Source organism: Pyxicephalus adspersus, chromosome 9 (assembly GCF_032062135.1).
Source record: "Pyxicephalus adspersus chromosome 9, UCB_Pads_2.0, whole genome shotgun sequence".
NCBI classification, from domain to species: Eukaryota; Metazoa; Chordata; class Amphibia; order Anura; family Pyxicephalidae; genus Pyxicephalus; species Pyxicephalus adspersus.
This window is the reverse complement of record NC_092866.1, coordinates 11,998,018-12,020,126: the sequence shown is the minus strand read 5'-3', so window position 1 is coordinate 12,020,126 and position 22,109 is coordinate 11,998,018. Positions and strand designations below refer to the sequence as shown.

General features: G+C 41.7%; 1 protein-coding gene across 1 annotated transcript; it reads right to left on the bottom strand.

Moving 5' to 3' along the window:
- Window positions 1-9,264: 9,264 nt before the first annotated feature.
- On the bottom strand, window positions 9,265-21,879 carry TUBB3 (tubulin beta 3 class III). The gene is made up of 4 exons (XM_072422600.1): window positions 21,723-21,879; window positions 13,562-13,670; window positions 12,487-12,597; window positions 9,265-11,268 (listed from the first exon to the last, which is right to left on the bottom strand). Exons 1-4 carry the CDS (start codon window positions 21,777-21,779, stop codon window positions 10,196-10,198), a joined length of 1,350 nt encoding a protein of 449 aa, XP_072278701.1. The 5' UTR covers window positions 21,780-21,879; the 3' UTR covers window positions 9,265-10,195.
- Between the last annotated feature and the right edge of the window lie 230 nt (window positions 21,880-22,109).

The window sequence follows — 22,109 nt, the reverse complement described above, 5'->3', positions numbered from 1 at the left end:
TTAAGCTTGGTGCTTGAAATGACTTGAAGGGGAAGAGAAGAGGAGAGGAGGGGGGGGATGTTTACACGGAACAGAAAAAAGCTGCTTAGGTTCCTCTTGGTGTTTAATCAGCTGCACAGCTCAACATTTTACTGAATGTTTGGAACTGATCCCACTGGTGGGCACTGTCCACAAGCTGTTTGTTCTTGACGGTTTATTGCAAAGCAGCAGGAAAAAAAAAATATGGGATTCACTCAGGAGGGTAAATAGGAGGCTGGGACTGGTGGAGCCACCAGATGTGGATGTACAGAAGAGACCCACAGGGTGAGCAGCACTCTGAAAGTGGAGGCACCCCGAGTTCTAGGCTGTCACCCACCAGGCCCTCATTATCCATTCCACATCTGGGTCAACTAAAATCTGTCATGATGTCAAGCATATCACAGGGGGGCGATGGAGCCTCCGTGTCACCAGCTTGCTTGGCAGGGGCAGGGCACAAAGACTATGGCACCAACGTCTACCGGCGCCCCCTGCAAGGGGTGATGGACTTGAGGAGGCAGTGCCCAGGTTGTGGCCCCATACACGCAGGGGCTGCTGACTACAGCCAAGGTGATGTACAGAAGTGCAATCATACTGGCCGAGGTCAGGGCAGGTGGAAGTCAGAGCCGGGGTCGGTATAGATCTAACCGAACCCCATTATTGGTCCATTCCAAGAAGATTGTCTGTTCCCAATGTTGGGAATCTGATGTCATCCCAAATCCGATGACACTTCCTGCCAGGAGCACCGATTGGAAACTGATTGATGGTGTGTTGCTCTATGACGGATTATGGATACTTACCTGCTGGTTACATTGGATGGATTGGGAGCTACCACCAAGTGACACAATTATGAATGTTATCACCGCCTATTCAGAAAACGCAGCTCACCTGGCTCTGTGACTTCACTGTCCAAAATAAGAAGACGTTACAAACTCCATGAAGACACAGCTCCAGGAATGAGGGAATAACCTCACCATCTTGGCTGGACTTCCCCACCACAACCAGCACAAATCCTAATAGTTCAAATGGGGGACCTACCTTTCTGTTTACCCCATTCTAAGGTCTCCTGTTAGCCCCATCACTATGGAGCCCCATTTCCCCCTTCATATTTCTGCTGGTAGGAGCCCCACTACTTGTTACAGCAGCACCCCCACCCTACTTATTACCCCCCTCTACACACACACCCTGCTTATTACCCCCTCTTCTACATACACCCGTCTTATTGCCCCCTTCCTTACATACACCTGTCCTATTACCTCCTCTCTTACATACACCCTGTTTATCCCCCCCTACACAAATCCTGTTTATTGTCCCTCCTTTCCCTACATACACCCTGCTTAATACCCCCTTCCCTATATACACCCTGCTTATTCCCCCCGTTGCCTAGATACACTCTGCTAATTACCACTCCTCCCCTACATACCAGGCTTCTCCCCCACCCTACATACACCTTGATTATTTCCCCTCTCCCTTACATACACCCTGCTTTTTCCCCCCTCCCCTAAATACACCCTGCTTTTTTCCCCCCCCCCCCCACCCTTTTCCCCTACATACACAGTGCTTATTACCCACACAATCTCTCTGCTTATTTTTTTTTTTTTTAAACATTCTTTATTTAAGTTTCCATTAAGCAGGGAGAAGGGGAGTGGAGTGTTAACAAAACAAATGCAAAATAATACAATATGAATGGCAAATGGTTTAGGCATAAAGCCGGGTGGAGCAAATCAGATGCAAATACATATAATACACAAATAACTAGACATTAATGAAACAAGGGAAGACCTGACATAACACAGTAATAAGAAAATCCAGGGGCTACATATAGGAGCATGGAGGCCTCGTGTTTTGGGGCACATGGATTCCTGAAAAAAAAAAACTCAGGAAGAAGAATATTTTGGGATGGAAAAGGGAAGGAGAACCGGAAGTGGGCATATGCCAGGTAGAGGGAATCATGTTGAGGAAGGTTTACAACCCAATAATAAGTGACATTAGATAAAATAGCTATGGTATTCTCTTGAGTGAACAATTGAGTCCAGTAGAACCAGATATTCAAAACCCTTCTGCCATTCCCCGGGATGGAGGAGGTAAGATCCTCCATACAGTGAATATCATTGGCCCTCTGTAACCATAGGTGAACAGGGGGTAGGTCAGGCTTCCGCCAGTAAGTGGCAATACACGAGTTGACTGCCACAAAGAGATGTCTTATCACAAAGTGCTTGTACATTTTAAGAGGGAAAGAATTGTGCTGAATTAGCAAGAAAAATGTGGGTTCATCCGGAATATTTTGGTCTGATATTTGCTGTACAATCGATCTGACGGATGTCTGGAAGTGTTACAAATTTTGGCATTCCCAGAAAATGTGTAGTATGGAGCCTAGCTAGCATCTCCAGCATCTATCAGACACTTCAGGTAACAGCCGATGCATTTTCTCCGGAGTGCGGTACCACCTAGACAGTAATTTATAGCTAGATTCCTGGAACTTACTACTGATGGACGCTTTATGTGTCCAATAAAGTATTCCTTCCCTTTGTTCTGGGGATAATGTAAGTCTGAGGTCAGACTTCCAGGAGAAGATATATGAGGGAGTGTATTCCAAGGATGTGGGCTGCAAGAGTCTATATACCGCAGGGGTCGGCAAAGTTTTATGGCCACTAGGCCATTTAAGGGGTGGGGGAGAGCACACTAGGCCGGACCCACCCTAATGGCTCTGCACACCTCCAGGGAACGCCCCCTGAAGTGAAATCTCTCTCCTCCGTATGCATTGCAGAGAAAAGGGATTTCCCTTCAGGGAGCCTTCCCTATTTACCGCGCCGGCGGAAGTATTAACGCCAGCCGAGGTAAACAGGGGGGCCACTGAAAGGGTCCGGCTCCGGTAGTTCCTAACGCTCCCTGGTCGATCCGCTGGCAACCCGGGGGTTGCTGGCCGGCATTAGGCAGGTCCGGCCAGGGGGCGTTAGGCCGGAACGAACTACCGGCTAGGCCGTATCTGGCAATTTTGCAATCTCCTGTCGTAGATAATGTATGGCGGATACCCCCCTCCCAATGCACATTTGTTCAAGGGGTGTCAGGGCCATACCATACTCCACCGCTGGTCGGAGAGATTGGAGAATGTGAGACAATTACACTGATCTCCAAAAATCAAGCTTGTAATCCCCCGAGCTTTCACTCTGTTGTGTTCTCCCAACCCATCCCCCTGATCGTAGGTAATGTTGTGCTCTGCAGACATCTGCAGACAAAAGCGATAACATTAGCAAACACTTTATCTTGCAAACCGGGGGTAAATGATGGGTTGCCCAAAATCGGGTACAGGGGTGATGGGGAAAGAGAAAGGCTCAGTTTGTGGAAGTACCCCGTTCCCATGTATATCTAATTGTGGGATGAGACTTTAGTGTTGGGAATGTCGAAGGCGGTAGCCATGGCAGCAGGCAGATCGGTGCAGAGCAAAAACACGGTTCCAGTGACACCCACTGTTTAAATCTCTTATTTCTACACCAGTCAAGTGTACGCGCTTGGTGTGATGTATAAGATTATAGTAAACATCCTAATGCCACCACTGCAGGTTGGCAAGGTGTTTACTATACTATAATCTTATACATCACACCAAGCACACCAAGCACGTACACGTACACTGATGTTTATCAGGCTGTCGGATTATACATGAAATTTAGAGTTGGGCAGCTTTATCCAGATTAAATGGATTTTAGTCTTCTTTCCCCTCCTCAGAGCACCCTAGGGCCAGGGAGGGCACAGAAGTTTCCAAAGATCCAAAATTTGTTCAGCCTTCTCCCAGTGCCGGCCTATAGGTAGGCACAGCTGGGTCACCAGACAACAATGGTGAGGAACCTGGGAACAGTTTATTTTAATTATTTTATAATTTAAATATATTTTATTTTTTATTTAATTTTTCATTATTTAGAACAAATGTTGTCATAACAAAGGGATGCGGAAAACAGCTAAAACAGTGCGAAACAGAAACTGCAATATGACAACGCACATAGGGTCTGATTAATTAAATCTCTCCAAAACTGGAGAAGATAGACCATCATGGGAAAACTCGGGGATCCAGCAAACCTGGAATGGATTTTCTAAAAATCATTTACAATTAACAAATGTTTTAAAGCCATTCCAGGTTAGCTGGATCATACAGGGTCACTCATGATAGTCTATCACCTCCAATCTTGGAAAGCTTTAATAAATCAGGACTAATAGCTTTATCCTAAATATTTAACAAGGAATACCAGACTGCATTTAGACTCAGCTATCCGGCTCCTGAAAATTCAAATGAATGAAATGAAAGCCTTTTTGAAAAGTTTGTGTGCATCAGAAGCCTAATAGGCCGGTATAATAACACATAGAGTAATTATAGTGCAGTCAACCTGATATTCACCAAACATTTACATATATAGAAACATCCAGGTCAAAGGGGTTTTAATGGAAGTGAATAATTCTGTGAATGTCAGATTCACTGATATGTAAATAGAGTTTATTGTTTGAAATCTCGGCAAACATTTCTCTGTTACTTCAAAGAGGAAGCTAGAACAGCATTATATTTTTGGCACAACAAATATTTTCTTGTTTAAGAAATGAAAAAAGATGGGGAAATAAATTTATTCCAAAGATGTACAAAATCTTTTTTTTTTTTAATTTGGACATTTCAAACCAGCTTCTCAACCATTTATATGGGGTAACACACCATAATGGGGTAACATTTCCAGGTCATCAGAGAACCCCCCCTAATATTACTATATACACAGATCACAGTATATTAGCATGGTGGTCAATGGTAAGAATTCCGCTTACATTGCTGGTCATTGGGAAGAATGTCACCCTTATAGATAGCCAAAATATTCATTGGTGTCACCTAAACTGACCTGAGGGGCACAAATTGCCTCTAGCCACCTCTGGAGGGACCTTGGTTGGGAAACACTGATTCAAATATTACCTATTCATCCCATCAAAGAAAGCCATGCCAATGTTCTGCCTAATGGTTGGCTTTCCTTTTTACTTTCTTTGATGAGACCCAAGTACAATAGTCGGACACAATACTTTGTTTAATGTTTAGGGAATTATTTTTGAAAAGATTCCTATAGAAAATGTATTTTGCACTTTATTTTATTTTATGCTGCCTGGCATAACATTGAAAGAATGAGTGTGTAGCAATATTACTTTGCTCTCAGTTTTCATTTCTGTGTATTTGCACTTGCAGACAGCTTAATTATTTATAATTAAAATACAACATTACTTGATCTGTCTGGAATCCTGAAATCTGCACTTTTTGCTTGCCAAGAATGACTAACACCATCAGATAAATGTCCACAATAACATACTGTAACACAGCAATGTGCATTTCTCTTTAGGGAGCTCATCCTACAGTCAGATCATAATCCAACGTTGTACCCTTTGCTTTGTGATTCCTTATGTGAGTTTGAAAATTTCTCAATAAAAAGAGTACCAAAAAAATAATATCCAAAACCTTTCTTCAGGCCATAATGACCTGCCTTGGAAGAAAAGAACACCATGGTAAACCTTGAATTATAGAAAAACCAACGTTGTCTCCCAACCCTACGTTGAATTATGGAGATAATAATCCAAGATTGAACCTTTTTGCTATGTAATTCCTTTCGTATGGTTTATCTTTCAATAAACAGAATAAAAAAAGAGATAATAACCCAAACCGTCCACTGGGCCACATTGGAACTGCATTGGAAGAAAATGGTAGACCTCAAGTCATAGAATGGCCAATGCTGTCTCCTAACCCTATTGAGTTGATTTGGAATGGTTTGAATGGAATTGTAAAAGCAAAACAGGTTGGGAAGAACCTCTGTAGAAAGAATCTCACTAGTGTGTTGGTTGTTAAATCTTCAAAAGATTCCTATTTGATAGGTCAGACATTTAGCTGATTTAGCGATTCTCAACCAGGGTTCCTCCAGAAGTTGCTAGGGGTTCCTTGAAAAATGAGAAATTTGGATCTCTTGGGTGAGTTTAGGTGACACCAATGATCTTTTTGGCTGTAAGGGTGACATTCTTCCCAATGGCCAGCAATGTAAGAGACATTCTTCCCACTGACCATCACACTAATATACTGTGATCTGTGGCTATAGTAAATATAGAATTAGTTCTCTGAAGACCTGAAAGTTATTTCAAGGGTTCCTCCATGTTAAAAAGGCAGAGAAAGAAATGTTTGCCTTATGTAGGCCAGTGTTTTATGTCATATTTGTTTTCCCTGGTTTGCACACCCTAACACAATCCTTTCCTAACAAGGGCTTTGAGTAGTAAGGGTAGACCGATCTCCATTGTTCTCACTTCACTTGGCAGAGTCTATTGTGTGGAATCGGTGGAGGCTCTCCTAGGATCTCTTAGGTAGGTAACCACCAAGACATATTATCTTTCAACTGTCTATCAGAAGGCAATTCATTCACAGAACACTAATGTAAGGTGCATCCTCCCCATGGTGACTAATGTAAGGTGTCCTTTCTTACACTGGCCACCAATGTAAGAAGCATTCTTCCCACTAAACATTAATTTTTAGGGGTTCCTTCCCCCACTGACCACCAATGCAAGAGGTCCATTCTTTACATACCACTAACTTAAGCTATCCATTCTTCTAATAAAGATCAGTGGTATTTACTGGAAGAAGGGACCCCTTAGGTCCACTGTCTCACCAACCACCAATGTAATGGAGAAGTCTTCTAACTGACCACCAATGTAAGACAGTATTCTTCCGGATTACTATCGTATGGGGGCACGTCACTGACCACCGATGTATAGGGCATATTTGCACTGATTAGCAATGTAAGAAGGCATCTCCCTATTGAACAGAAATGTGATGGGGCAGCTTTCTGACCACCAATGGATGAAAGCACCACTCCCAAAGACCATCAGTGTAAAAAGACATGTCTTCCAATGACCACCAATGAGAAGGGACCCCTCTCCTATTGATTACTAATGTAAGGAGGCATTTGTTTCCCCGGCCACAATTGAAAGGGGCAACTCTCCAACTGACCACCAGTGTAGGAGGCAGCTTTCTATCTGACCACCTATGTAAGGTGGCACCTCTACCAGTGACCACCATTGTGAGGGGACACCACTTCCATAGATCTCCAATGTAAGAGCGCCCTGCTTCCACTGAATAATATTGAAAGGTATCACCGCTTTCTCCCAATGTCCATCATTGTAAGGGAGCTTGTTTTCAACTGGCCACTAATATAAGAGCCTGAGTGTGCAAGGTGAATAGTGCCATAAGCAGAACAGATTTAATTTTAATCATGCATCATGCTATCCTAAAAAGTCAATGTGTTTAAGGGGTTCAAAAGGTTCTCCCTTCAATGTAAATAGCTATAACAGTTTTACTTTCTTTTTTGTGGCTGTTATTACTATTAATATTTGCTCAATATCACATCTGAATCTACTTTTGACATATACAGCAGAAGAGTGTTAAAATGATCTAATCTGTGTGTAAAATTCCCACGGCTGGACAGCCCTTGTTTCATGAAGCAGAAGTGGTAGTAATGCCCGGTGCCAGCTAAATAGAGCTTGTGTAAGGCTGGGCAGCTAAATGATGGGCCTTGGTATTTATGTCCTAGACTTTGCATAACCCAGAGGCTGACAGATATTTCATTCAAATTACGATGCTTGAGTGGCTTTTTATACCTTAAAGCAGCCTTTCTCAACTTTTCCTTCTAGGGAACCCTTAAAATACCTTTCAATTTTGAAAGAACTTCTACGAAAACCAATTTTGTTTTCGTCATTGAGGAAGAAAGAAACTTTTTAAATTGGTGTCCAGTGATAAGAATGTTTCCTTACAGTGGTGGCTGGAATATCACTTTTATAGACAATGTGCTGTTGGCTCTACCAAGTGGTGTTGGCCGCAGAACTATGCAGGTATCATCAAACATGTGGTCAGTAAACCACATTTTGAGGAACCCCTAGCAACATTTGGATCAATGTTTCTCAACCAGCGTTCCATTGAACCCTTAGGGTTCCCCCAGATGTTGTTAGGGGTTCCATGGTTCCATGAGCACCAGTCAGGCCACTTTACCAGACATTGATTTTTGGCTATCTGTAAGGGTGGCATTCTTCGCAACGACCAGCAACGTAAGAAACATTCTTCCTAATAATCACCACACTAATGTACTGTGAGAAAAACCCGTGTTGAGAATGGCTGTTCCCACTTGTACCTGAACTCTGAGTTTCGTTTCAAAATGAAAGAAATATGTATGTTTTTTTACTGATGCTTGATGAGCTCCATCTGAATGGAGTTTGCAGATTCTCTCCGTGTTTGCGTGGGTTTCCTCAGTTTTTCTTCCACATTCCATGCAGTTAGGTTAATTGGCATTCCCCCAAAATTGTCCTTAGACTGTACTAAAGACATATGACTTTGGTAAGGACATTAGATTGTGAGCTCCTTTGAGGGACAGCTAGTGACATGACTATGGACTTTGTACAGCATTGTTTAATATGTTGGAGCTATAAAAATTCTGTGTAATAATTAGCTACCTACCTCTACTTTGTTTCCGATGAAGTCCCATTTCTCAGATATTCCCACTTCCTGGCATCAAGTCTATGAACTGAAATTTGGAATATTTGAAGAATATGTTTTCTAAAAAAGGTTTTCTTCCATCTCTTCTGGATTTATAGTTTCCTAAGTCCCTTGCATGTTGAGTAGCCCAATGCTGAGTCAAAATTGTAAGACCTCCAAGCATTTTCCAGCCCCCAATTCACCCAATTTTCTCTCCCAACCATGGCTGTGTGGTTACCCACCCTGGTTTTACTCACCCCACTTACTAAAGCATAGAAAATAAAGGATTGAGCTTTCCTTAAAGACTAAACATGTATATTTTGGCCTTATTCCTCTCTTTTTCCAAGGTCCTTTGATGTTTTATGAGGATTTTCTAATTTTAACCTCGCCGTAGGCTTTCTAATACATGAGATTAGCTTCTAATTTGAGTTAAAAAAAATCTCGTATTCCTGGCTACTTGGAAAACAAATTTCTCTGTATGACAAGGGCATATTTGTGTACACGTACGGGGTCATCCCTACTACAAAGCGATCTTTGTATACTCACTGATCAGAGGGCCTTTCAATAATTCTTCGCAGATTCTAATTTCTCCTTGTCTGACAGCGTCTTCTGATCGCAGACTAGATAAACATTTCAGTATGCTGATCATCTGATACTGTACACATATCATTAACAGCACACAACACAGCGGCTTGTTCAGTCATTAAAAAATAGAATCTATCACACTCACATGTTGGACAGCAGGAAGTTTATTTGTTATTTAAAAATAAATAATCCAATAAACCTGACATAAAAAAATAGTAGCACATTAAAAAAAAAAAGAAAGAAAAACTGGACATTACAAGAGAAAGATGAAGACACAGAGTAGAACCCTGGGACTCTGGCACTAGAATTTACGGAACACAAACTTTGCCGGAGTTTGAATCTCTTCCCCAAAACAAAAATCCCTATTGTCATCCATGCAGTTATGAAGACATGTATACTTCACTTCAATACTTCCTGCTTATAATGCTTTGTCGTACTATTTCTAGACTTCAAGCTTTCTTAATATCACTCAAAACACATTCAATATGCCCTCTGCTACTCTACAACCTTGACCCTCCTTGTAACTAACATTATAACCTCCATTGCTACAGAGACCGGCAAGGTGATGTACATCCTCTCTAAAAAAGATGGCAGCTGGCCTGTCCACCAAGAAGTTGGCAAACCTAACCGGTAGTGGTAGAGATCAGCTTAGGAGCCACTGATGTAGTAAGGGAAGGTATCTAGTGGCTTAACATCCATGTCTATGCATTAACAATGGAGAATGAATCTAAAACAGGAACCCTGAGATGATGGCACAACACTTGGGTGCCAAAATATCAGAGCCTGGAGCCAAATATAATGAGCCCATGTACATCTTGTCCTGCAATGCTTTAGGGGGGCCTCTGTCCAAAATAAGTTCTGATCTGCCTCTGCCATTGACACATTGTGCAAAGTAAATTCTGAAAGTTTTGGCATTGGAGAGTTAAATAAATAAGGGAGATGAAGGGTACAGGTTCTGATCCTGACTGGGACTATAATTCTAACTCAGAAGCGACGCATGATGCAGTATGAATGGGACTCCTAAACCTGGGGGAAGGGGGGCCACAAACAGAGGTCTCTAGCCTTGGGATGGCTTCTTTACTTTCCTTGAGCCTCAGATTCTTCTTCATCATCTTCGTACATCTCACCTTCCTCTTCAGCTGTGGCATCCTGGTACTGCTGGTACTCTGATACCAAGTCGTTCATGTTGCTTTCAGCTTCTGTGAATTCCATTTCGTCCATACCCTCACCGGTGTACCAGTGCAAGAAAGCTTTGCGTCGGAACATAGCGGTGAATTGCTCGGAGATGCGTTTGAAAAGCTCTTGGATGGCGGTGCTGTTGCCGATGAAGGTGGAGGACATCTTAAGACCGCGAGGTGGAATATCGCACACAGCAACTTTCACATTGTTGGGGATCCATTCTACAAAGTAGCTGCTGTTCTTGCTCTGGATGGCCAGCATCTGTTCATCCACCTCCTTCATTGACATGCGCCCGCGGAAGACGGTAGCCACAGTCAGATACCGTCCGTGGCGGGGATCGCAGGCTGCCATCATATTCTTGGCATCAAACATTTGCTGAGTGAGTTCAGGGACAGTGAGTGCCCGGTATTGCTGGCTGCCACGGGCAGTCAGGGGGGCAAAGCCTGGCATGAAGAAATGAAGACGAGGGAAGGGCACCATGTTGACAGCCAGTTTACGCAGGTCAGCATTGAGTTGTCCAGGGAACCTTAGGGAAGTGGTGACTCCACTCATGGTGGCACTGACAAGATGGTTGAGGTCTCCATAGGTTGGAGTGGCTAGTTTGAGGGTGCGGAAGCAGATGTCATATAAAGCCTCGTTGTCAATGCAATAGGTCTCATCGGTATTTTCTACCAATTGGTGGATAGACAATGTGGCATTGTATGGCTCCACTACTGTATCAGACACCTTCGGGGAAGGCACTACGCTAAAAGTGTTCATAATACGATCAGGGTACTCTTCTCTGACTTTACTGATTAGTAGTGTGCCCATGCCAGAGCCAGTGCCTCCACCCAGGGAGTGTGTAAGCTGGAATCCTTGGAGGCAGTCACAATTTTCACATTCCTTCCTCACAACATCTAATACAGAGTCCACCAGTTCAGCACCTTCCGTGTAATGACCCTTTGCCCAGTTGTTACCAGCACCACTCTGTCCTGTAGATGGAAAAAAAAGCACATGTTATCTATTTTATTAGATTAGATTTCAGTAGAATTTTGATCGCCGTGGATTGTTGGTGTTAGGAAAGATATCAGACAATCTGATTCTTCGAAATCACATTAATATCTAAATCTTAAAACAAAAATACCACCCAACTCCAGCCAAAGCTTTCTCTTTCTTTTGTTTCAAGTCTTGGATAGAGGTAGGACCTTCTTGAAATCTCTTTTGGGTGTTCCTGTTTTGATCTGCACCCCTGAGAGGAAAACTCAAAGAAATCTAAATCTGACGTTCTAGGTTTTTACCACCCAACTACAAGCTGCTTATCAGGATCTAACAGAGCTGGACTTTGGTTCCTAAAGCTCAGCACTGCTTTAGCTTTCTAATACTGAAATGTGTTTCTTATGACATTTTCATGACTTTCTCATCATTTGAGATTCTTTTCTCTGAACTCTATTAAATTACAGATGAATAAGACATGAGTGGCTGATGTGCAAGACAACTTTAAATTGTTCTAGTTTTTGAAACTTTGTCCCATGAAGGGGTGCTCAAGGTTTGATATACTGGTATTTCAATCTGAACTACAGCCAGATGTAGGAAACAAGTGACAGAGTTATATATATTCCAGGTAATTTCTGCCATGCTGGATTGGAGATTGAAGACTAAGATGAACCACCTAACATGGGTGATTAAATCACAATATTCCTCGAAGACCTAGTTTACCGACCATGACTGTACATATAGCAGAGGACCTATATATACATATATATGCTTTATGTTGGTAGATTTGAACGGTGTTGTCATCTGCTTTTTAAAGCTTTGGTATATATTTCTTAGTGGTTTATACTGTTTCCTTGTACTGGAGCCATCAGTTTATTTCTTCTGCAGGGAATATATGATCATCTAAGTTACTCCTATAGCACAAAAACCTAGCCTAGTTAGTTGTAGACTATTTTATATGATTAGATTGCAAGCTTCTTGAAATAGAGGGATTAAAGTGACTGCAGCTTCAGTGTTGTACTGTATGATGACACCAAGCGCCTGCTCAGATCAGGCTGTGAAGGAGAGTGAAGACAAGACAAGCCTTACCCCTATCATTCCCTTAAAAAAAAAGAAACTGACCTTCACAACTAGAAACAGACCTGCTACAAGGATACAAAATACAAAATCTGATGACAACAATCCTCCAATACAATCAAGCAGACAAGAATGATTACCAAAAATGAAGTTATCAGGTCGGAAAAGATGTCCAAAAGCTCCAGAACGGACGCTGTCCATTGTCCCGGGTTCCAAGTCTACTAGGATGGCTCGTGGTACATACTTGTGTGCTGAAAATACAGAGATATATTGCAAGAAAAATAAAGAAACAGCTAAATCTTTACCATCAGCCATAGTGTTTAGTATTAAAGTTGTGTAGAATTATTGGTGTCAGCACAGGGAGAAGCTAATTGGATCCTCTGCCCTTCTGGATAGACCTGCGTCATGTTTTATTGTATTGATATAGTAATAAGGATAAGGACATTTGTCCTTTTGTTGTAATTATATATAGAAATATTATTTAAATATCTTTATGTTCATCTCATGTTTCAATAAACCAAAATTTATTGGGCCGGATTTAATAAAACTCTCCAACACTGGAGAAGATAAACTATCATGGGTGAACATGGGTGACCCAGCAAACCTGGAATGGATCTGACCAATGAGTGAAACAATTGCCAACTAATGATTTTTGATTGCCAAGTAATGATTTTAAGAAATACATTCCAGGTTTGCTGGATCCCCCACATTAGTCTTAAATAACTGTAACAAATCATGCCAATGTGTTGTAGCTAGAAAACAATAAAAGAGTTTAAATACTTTTGAAATATACTTTCCCTTAAAATAATCTTTTCTGGGAAAAATGCTGCCAAATGTCTGAAAACTCATGGTTTTGATCACAAGACGTCACAATCCAGAAAAGGAGAAGGTCAGCCAATCTGAACTCTGCTTTTTCTCTTTATTACAAGACCAAGAGTTTAGGTCTTCCTTTATGTGGTCAGCATTAAACGAAGCCTGGATATGCATGTTCCCCAGGAAAGGTATTTTAACCCTTTTAATTATCAATTCCTACAAAACTGCTAACTTATAGAATTGCATTACAGTGAACATTTTTGAAATATATGTTTTATATATATATTAACAGACCATATCAGGTGTGACAAATGTGTATTATTTCACCCATTTCACCAATGGCACCACTAGGGGGAGCCAGAGCCATCGGTTGTTCTGTACTCATTACATGTAGGGACTTACAGGAGGCTTCATTGTAATATACACTAATCCTCTCCAACTGAAGATCGGAGTCCCCAACGTAGTTTCCAGTGGGGTCAATTCCATGTTCATCGCTGATAACTTCCCAAAACTGAGGAAAGAAACAAATTGTTACAAGGTGTCCTGGGGCAGGAATTTAAAAAAATAGAAGAATCAGCTTTTTCTATAACATAGGCATGCACAGAATGAGTTTATTATATTCATTATTTATGTATACTGCAAAAATATAGACAACAACTTACAATGGTTGGGAGATTGCTCTGTGGTCACACTTTTTTTAACACATACTGGTCCCATTATTATAAGAAAGTCAGGCTAAACAAATATTATCTAATACAAGAACTATGTGTATTCTTAAACTAGTTTTGGTGTTCTTTACATATTTGTTCCATACATGTGCAATAATCCAGCTTGAACACAACTTCATTGCATAAGCAGTTTCTTATATTAAGACCAGTCACTGCAGCTTCTTCTCTCCATGCAGAATAATTGGTCTTGTACCCGCCCCCTTGCAGGCAGCCTGTAGTAGGGGAGCCTTGTTAATGTGAATCTAAAAGCCCCATCTAATGCATTTCTGTATTTATAATACTTCAGGCAGATATATCTTATACAGGTAGTCCCCGGGTTACATACGAGATAGGGACTGTAGGTTGGTTCCCAAGTTGAATTTGTATGTAAGTCAGAACAGGTACATTATTTTAATAAATGCAATTAGGACAGATTTGTCTCAACATATTTTTAGGCAGTGTGGTGTCAATTACTGTATAAAATCCTCACTGTGAGTTAACAAAAAACAAACAAAGCAAAAATAAAAACTTTATGGAGCCTAGACATTCATTAACTTCTGGAGCAAGCTGTGCTTTGATATGCAAAAAGAAGAGTTTGCCAATAAAGAGTTACAAGAGGCTGCAGAAAAGTGCATTGCTTAAGATCACCACAACCTTAGCTGTGTTTAGCAAAAGATTTTTTCTGCAAGTCATGCAAACCACCCCTCCCCCCATCAAGCCTCTGTCCTGCATACGAGCAAGCAGGGAAGCCCTATTCTTATCTAGAAGGCGTCCGTATGTCAGATGTCTTTATCTCGGGGACTACCTGTATATATAATTTGCATAGCTGATTATTTATTATTATATGATATAATGTATTTTTATGCAAGCAGTGTAACAATATAAATTGAACTTGGCATCAGCCTTGCAATCTTTGCAGAGAAGATCTTAGATTGAAGGTAGGAAATGCAGCACACATATCCAATGCTGTGCTTCGGCTCTCTTGTAATAAATAAAAAGGAGCATGCTAATAAGTGACAGTGACATGAGCACGGTGTGCTACCTGTGATAGGGACATGTAAGTATTTATGAACTGAAGATAGAAAATTCAGGTCTCTTCTTGACAGATCTGTTTTAAGGAGCAGAGCTGTGTAACTCGCAGGACTGCACTGATTTTTACGCTGCTGTGACTATAAAGTAGGAATTTGCTGATTGGAGACAAGACCACAAAGATGACCTCATGCATGAGCTGATGTTTCCTGCTTATTCAATCACAGCCCTGACCAAGCTATGACTGCAGGAAATTAAAGGGCGTTATGCAGGAGTGGCTGAAAAACAAAACTGCCAGAATTGATTTATTATTATTTACAGTTTTATCCAACATTTCATTTTCTATTTTGTAATTTATTAGCATTTTTAAATTGTATGTAAAGCCAGAACTAAAATCTCAACCCCTTTTTATTTAATTATTTATTTATTATTTAAACAATAATTTATTTATTTAAGTTGTGGATATAGTTAGAAAGAGGAGAAACTTTGATGTGTTTTTATCACTGTCTGTATCCCTGCAAGAGAGATTTTTTAATACTCCCTAATGCTGTCCATAAGTAAAAAAGTTTGGATATCTATAAACTTTAGCATGTATAGTGTTGTCAGCTCACATTGCTGCCAGTTTGGCTTACCCCAATGCATCTGCAGCCCACCTATCTTCATTTTTTTATAGAGATGCCAACTTGATGCCATTGGTGTTCGGGTGCCGTCCCTCCATGTAGGGCCAACTGGATGTCAGTACATAAGAAAGCCCTCCCATCCACCGTCTTTCTCTTCTAGTGAAGCCACCACCCGGGGGTCTAATTATGCAAGAAACAAGCTAAACTGAGGCTTGTTGGTGCAAAAACTGGAGCTGATCTAATTACTACACTTTCATCAGTGAAGCTGGGTGATCCAGCAATCCTGGAATGGATTTCTTCACAGTCATTTGCTATTAGCAATTGTTTTGAATCCTGGACCAGATCCATTTCAGGTTTGCTGGATCACTCAGCTTCACTAATGAAAGTGTATCCTCCCCAGCCTTTGAGAGTTTTCATAAATCAGGCCCAGTGTTTGGTGAAAAAAATGGGGCCGATCCAAGGTCGGAGGGGGATTGAGCTGATCTGGGGTCTGGTGATTCTGAAATTAAGGTTAACTTGAGGCTTGATAGTACAGAAATTGGGGCTGATCTGAGGTCTGGTATTGAGGCTGATCTGAGGTCTTATGTTGGAGAAATTGAGGCTTTATATACAGAAATTGGGGCTGATCCAAGGTTAGAGGATGCAGTACTTATGGATCTGATAAGGTTTAAGGATGCAGGAACTGGGGTGGATCTAAGCTCTGTTGGTATAAAAATTGGGGCTGAAGTGACGTCTGATGGTACAGCCGGCATATTTGTATAACCAGTGTTTCTGATAACGCACAAATTGTTGTTGACTGAGGTTTGAAGGTGTCAAAATTAGGGTCGATCTGATATAAAGCTGCAGAAATCAGGGCTGATCTAAAGTCTGATCATGCTGGAATTAGAAGTGGTCTTTGGCTTGCTATTGTTCACTGGCATCCCAGTTTCTAATACTCATAAAGTGACACGTAATATGGAAAATGTTGCTGATCCATGCAATAAAGCATCGCAATGAGCCAAGCCTGATGATAATACCACAATCAACCAAGTCAATTGTGTACAGTGGTTTGCTACACTTAGCCAATAGCACTTATTATCCTATTCACCAGTCTGAAGCTTTTTCCAGTCATTTCTCACTAATGATAAATGAAATCTTGGTTCTCTTTCCTGGAGCAAAAAAGGGTTTTACTCACTCCTTATTCTATCTGAAAATATTGGCTTTGACTACAGCCAATAGGGACAGATAGAATAGATAGAATCATGAGCAGCTCTATAAAAAGTCAAAAACCTGGACCTGGAGAAAACTTGGAATCAGGGGGAAAATGGCACTCATAAGGCTCATTCATGTTTTTTTACAAAAGAACTGATATAATTTTTTTTGGAGGAAATAGACACTAAAAACACATTTATATTATAACTATATTCCATGAAAATGAGCACTGTATTGTTTTTTTCGAGGAAAAAGGGAGCCTGTGGTGGTTGCTCGTGAAATAATTTCCCAGTTGGTGACTTTTGGGCAATTAAGAGAACACTTTGTACTGACACACATAAGGGGTTCACGGTGGGAAGAGCATAGGCACTGATCCCCCCAAAAAAAGAATCAGCTATGATAAGTCTGTATCCATTACAATTCATTTTCTTGCCATTTAAAAGTTCAAAAGAAGGGAAAAACTCTGCCGATGACCCAACACCACAAAATGTTGCCTATAATTTATCTAAACCCGAAATCTCTCCCGTGCCTCCAGCTTCGCTCTGTTACTAGTAAATCTGGTTCAAGTGATTTATGGCAAATGTATTTTCCTCTTTCTGGTGGAAGTGATCTTAATGGCCATGGAGGTGCATTGGAGAGTCTTGAAGTCAGGCCCCCAGTAATTTTTTGGCCCCAATACCATTTTTGGACATCAATGAAGGAACTTTCTGGACAGAAAGGTAAAAGAAGGTTCAAAAGCAGGTAGGAGAATTTAAAGCCAACATTTCTGGTTTGGTTATCATGTTGATCCAATGGCTTTGGTACTGTTTGAGTTACAAAAACATTGAAATCCATTAAAGCTCCCATGATGTTGGTTTCTTCATTAACCACCAAAAATATCAGGTCTCAGCAGATATTATTGCCCCTCCATGAAGCTACAGTGTTTTGTTCTAGCACAACGGCCATCAGATGGTGACAAACACCAATATATGGAGCCCAATTGTGACCGCCATAGGCAACAGAGGCTCGGGTCCGCCAGTCTTCCACAGCCCCCTGTTCGGATTGTGTTAGCCAGCAGAGAAGCCAGATGTTAGTGGATCGTCATCCTCCATTTGTACCTGGCTTGCAATCCAATATGTGCACCTGGCTCTTGCTTGCTTGGCCCGAACCCTCTATTTGCACCTTGTTCCCAGCAAACGAGCCAGATTCACTTGCTGGATCTGCGCTAACCAGCAAGGTGCAAATGAAGGGTCAGGCTCTGTTTACACCTGGCTCCCTTACTGGTTAACGCAAACCTTCGACTTGACTTTTGCAATGCTGAAACTTTCAGACATAGTGGAGGGGGTCCATCAGGTTTACACAGTATGGGGCCCAGAAGTTTCTAATAGCAGCTCTGGGTTCTAGCCATTGGCCACTTGGTTTCAGTGGTGCACCATGGGTGTAGGGCACATGCTCATCATTTTATGGTAGCTGCAACAGGTCAAAATGAGGGGAACACTGTCAGGGTGAGTTGTGGGCTGTGGGGGCTTTGGAAATACCTAGTCACTTTTAGTCTCTTACCAAATAATTGTATTTCGAGTGGTCCGATCCCTTTAGCACCCCTCCCTTAACGTGTACCTTTGTTGTGAGCCGCATGCAGTTTTCTCATTACATTTTATAGTATGTGGCATGAAGGAAAATAAAATAATTGTAGAATTGTGACCATTGAAGTGAAATTATTTTTAATAACAAAGAAGCTTCGTCCTTTGTTCTGCAGTACGAGAATGGTAATCGCTGTCAGTCCCCATTAATTCCATGCACTATGTAAACCAGACAGTCCTCAGTGTTTTATTATGCAGAGAGAACCCGGATATCACAGCAAAAGCCACAAAGGCTGCGCCAAGCACTCAGCCTGGCAACACCCAGCAAGCACATTCCAGCGGCTGGGCGAGGGTGGGGCAGGGAGGGAGGAGAAGAAAGATGAAAGAAAATGGAGAGATCAGAGAAACACTTAACAAGGTGGGCGTAGATTATGAGAAGTACCCACTTAGTTCTGGAGGAGGCATCAAAGCATTTATTTATAAATGAGACACCAAGTTTATTCAACATAAGAAACTAGTCTATGGTGTAATAGTGCCAAGTGCACCTTCTAATTTACGATATGTAACTCAGCTAAAAAAAATAATTCTGATTGGCTGCTGTAAGGTTGTACATTACTCCAAATCAGCCTCATTTAAGCTAGGTACACAGTTCCAATAATTATCGTTAGAAAACGAAGATCACGACCGATCAACGATTATGCACAATTATATTTGAACGATCTTTTTGTGCACAAGTCTGTTCATGCTGTAACGACACGATCGTTCAAATATAATCCACCAATAATGTACACAGGTTAGGTACAATCGTTTGAACGATGCAGGGGGTGATATGTAAAGGAGAAAGTGTATTGCAGAAACATGCACGATCACTGAACGACCGTACACACAATAGATAGCTAACGATCCTCAGCCAATCAGATCCGCTGTGACGGTCGTTCATTTCCAACAACAATCCTCGTTCGTCACCTTTTTTGTGAACGATTTTTGGCCAATGGTTTTTCATTTTCAACGATAATTATTGGAAGTGTGTATGCAGCTTTAGCATTGTGCCTGCTAGAACTGTACTGACCACTGCAACCAATCATAATCTTCTTTTCACCTTTAGAGCAAAAACTGAAACACCAAATCTTATTGGTTGCTATAAACAAATGAGACATTTCAATTATTAGGATTGAAGTATGCCATAAAAGAGGAAGCTAAGAAGACAATGGAGCTATAAACCTTTGCAGTGCAGGTTGGTAAAAAAATGCAAACATGCAACATGCTGATACGGCAAATATATATTTATGTATATAAATCATGTAAGGGTTGGCAATATATAGACCTGAAAAACTTGCTGTACCTAACCAGCTAATTGTTCTCATTTATTAATCCTAAATAGCCATGGGGCTCTTAGAATAAATTAAAACGTATAATAAATAAACCTCATGTACTTGCGGATGTGCCATGGAGGTTTGTAATAAAAGCCCATGATGACATCATTTACCATTTATTGTAAATTATATTTTAAATAATTAAATGGTAAATTATGCAAACTCCCATAAAGGGCAGAATATATATTGCAATATCCTCATTCCTCCATACCGCACTGCCTCTCCAGCGCTCTCCTGTGCCATATAATTAATCTAATAATGGTAATGCCTAGGCACAGCTGTTCCGTCCTCCCTGCTTCCCCCCAGTGACAGCACAGGGACCTGCTGCACTCATTGATTTGCCATTCTTCCAGCTCTGGGGACCAGCTGATGGCTACAAGATGTCTGCAGGGCCATCGCAGCATCTGTCTGTATCACATAAGTGCTGTCTGGCACCAAGGATTTGACCCCTCGCCATGATGATATCACAATATATACAAAAAAAAAGCTGCTGGTCCATCGTGCTTCGACTTTAATACTGCCAATTCTTTATATAATCAAAAAGAATTATTCCTGCGACATGATCATAAAATAGCCATCAGCCAATCATGTCACTGCATAGTGACTGAGAAAGATCCAAATTGGAATTGATATAAAAGTAACAAAAAGAATAAACAAATAAATAGAATATAAAATTCATGGTATCAGCAGGAGTTGGATATTTTTTAGAAGTCTTGTATCATCTGATCTTGAGCAATTTGAGCATAAACCCCATTAATATTATCTATGGCCAATGACGTCATTTTAATTAAAATATTAGGTGCTTGCGGCATGAAATGCAAAGATATTGATATTTGTTTTTAATATTGTTACAGTCATGGAAGAAGTGCGTGTGTCCCGTTGTGTTACCGTCTCTCAGTTCTTTGTCTGCCCTTGTGCAAATAGAATTAAAGCCAAGATGACATCACTTTTCCACATTGCCATATTCCAAAGCTGGGAGCTTGCTGCTGCAGGATGGGAGTGGCACCGTGCAGCTAAACAATGCATTATTGGCCGCATCCGGCAACGCATGATGGATGAGCTCAGCCTTGTTTGAAGGCATGGAGATGAGATTTTTCCTTTCTCTCCCAAATGTATTAGGCAGCTTTAGGAGAGAGCATGAAGCAGCTGGCTCCCCGCAGGATAGCTGGTGTCATTAGGCTCAGGCTAATCTCGGAAACGGGTACAGCCTAATCACACTCCCTGCCACAATGACAATTGCCGACACCTCCCTCCAAGCAGATCCCTTTAATTAAACAGGATTTACTTACTCAGCCACCCCCTTCCCATCAAAAGCAATGAAGTCACTGCTTACTGTCAGTGTAACCCCTTATCTGCTGATGTGGTAGGCAGCCAACCATATGCCCACTTGTAGCGGGCTCCATCATTGAATGGATTGACAGCAAGGCCATTAATGGGAGAAGAAGGGCTGACTTCCTCTTCGCATGGGACAATGAGGCTTTGTCCTATTTGGCAGCAAAGGGGTTAACACACCCACATAAAAGAATACCCAAGTCAGTTCAGACTGAATGAAAAGCATTATACGCAGAATACAGCCATACATAAAAATTGTTTTCTATTGCATTCAATTTCTGTTCCAATACTGCACCCCCTGGGCACTGTCTGCCCCCATTCACCCCCATGCCCCTGTGTGCTGCGCTGCTGCAGTATTCACATCCCCTTTGTTCCTGCGCTGCAGTGATGGGTGTGGCTCTGCAGCATTGAGCTGCCCACCCAACGTCCGATCGGCGACCAAGACGTGAGCAGGTGGATGCCATCCTTAGCTGCAGATCTGGGTGTCACCTCTGCAGTGTGCGACATATTGGAAGGGATGGGCTTCCATCAAGGTTATTGGATATTTCAAGGGCATTTTTAGAGAAATAAAAAATGGAGACATGGACTATAGATAGAGCCACAGACGGATTGGTCTACACATATATAATATATAAAAATGGTAATGTAATAATAAATAAATATAAAATGAATGCACCCCCTTATTGTCACCCCAAAATCTGTGACCTTATAAATCAGACTTTGCATTGGGTAAGCACAGGCAGGGCTCCTACCTTGGCCCCGATCTGGTTGCCGCACTGGCCGGCCTGGATGTGCACGATCTCCCTCATTCTGGCTATGGTCTGGCTCGAGATGCGGACACTGGAGGTGGTGGCTGGCAGGCGAGCGCCTTATATACCCTGAGAGGTGACGTCATAGCAGCCGGGAGCCAATAGCGCGCCGCCTGCGAAACGCCGCAACATCCCTGCAACATCAGCACCGGGCGAGAGCGCGCACAACACGCCCAGAGAATCGGGAGCGCGCAGCCACAATTGGGCGTCTGGAAAAAACGCGCGTGCACGAGTTGTAGAATGCCGGGAGCGCGCCTATAGTCTGCTGCACAGATGGGAAGTGACTAGTCATTGGCAACCTGTGGCTAAAGGTTATGATTGGTGCTTTTA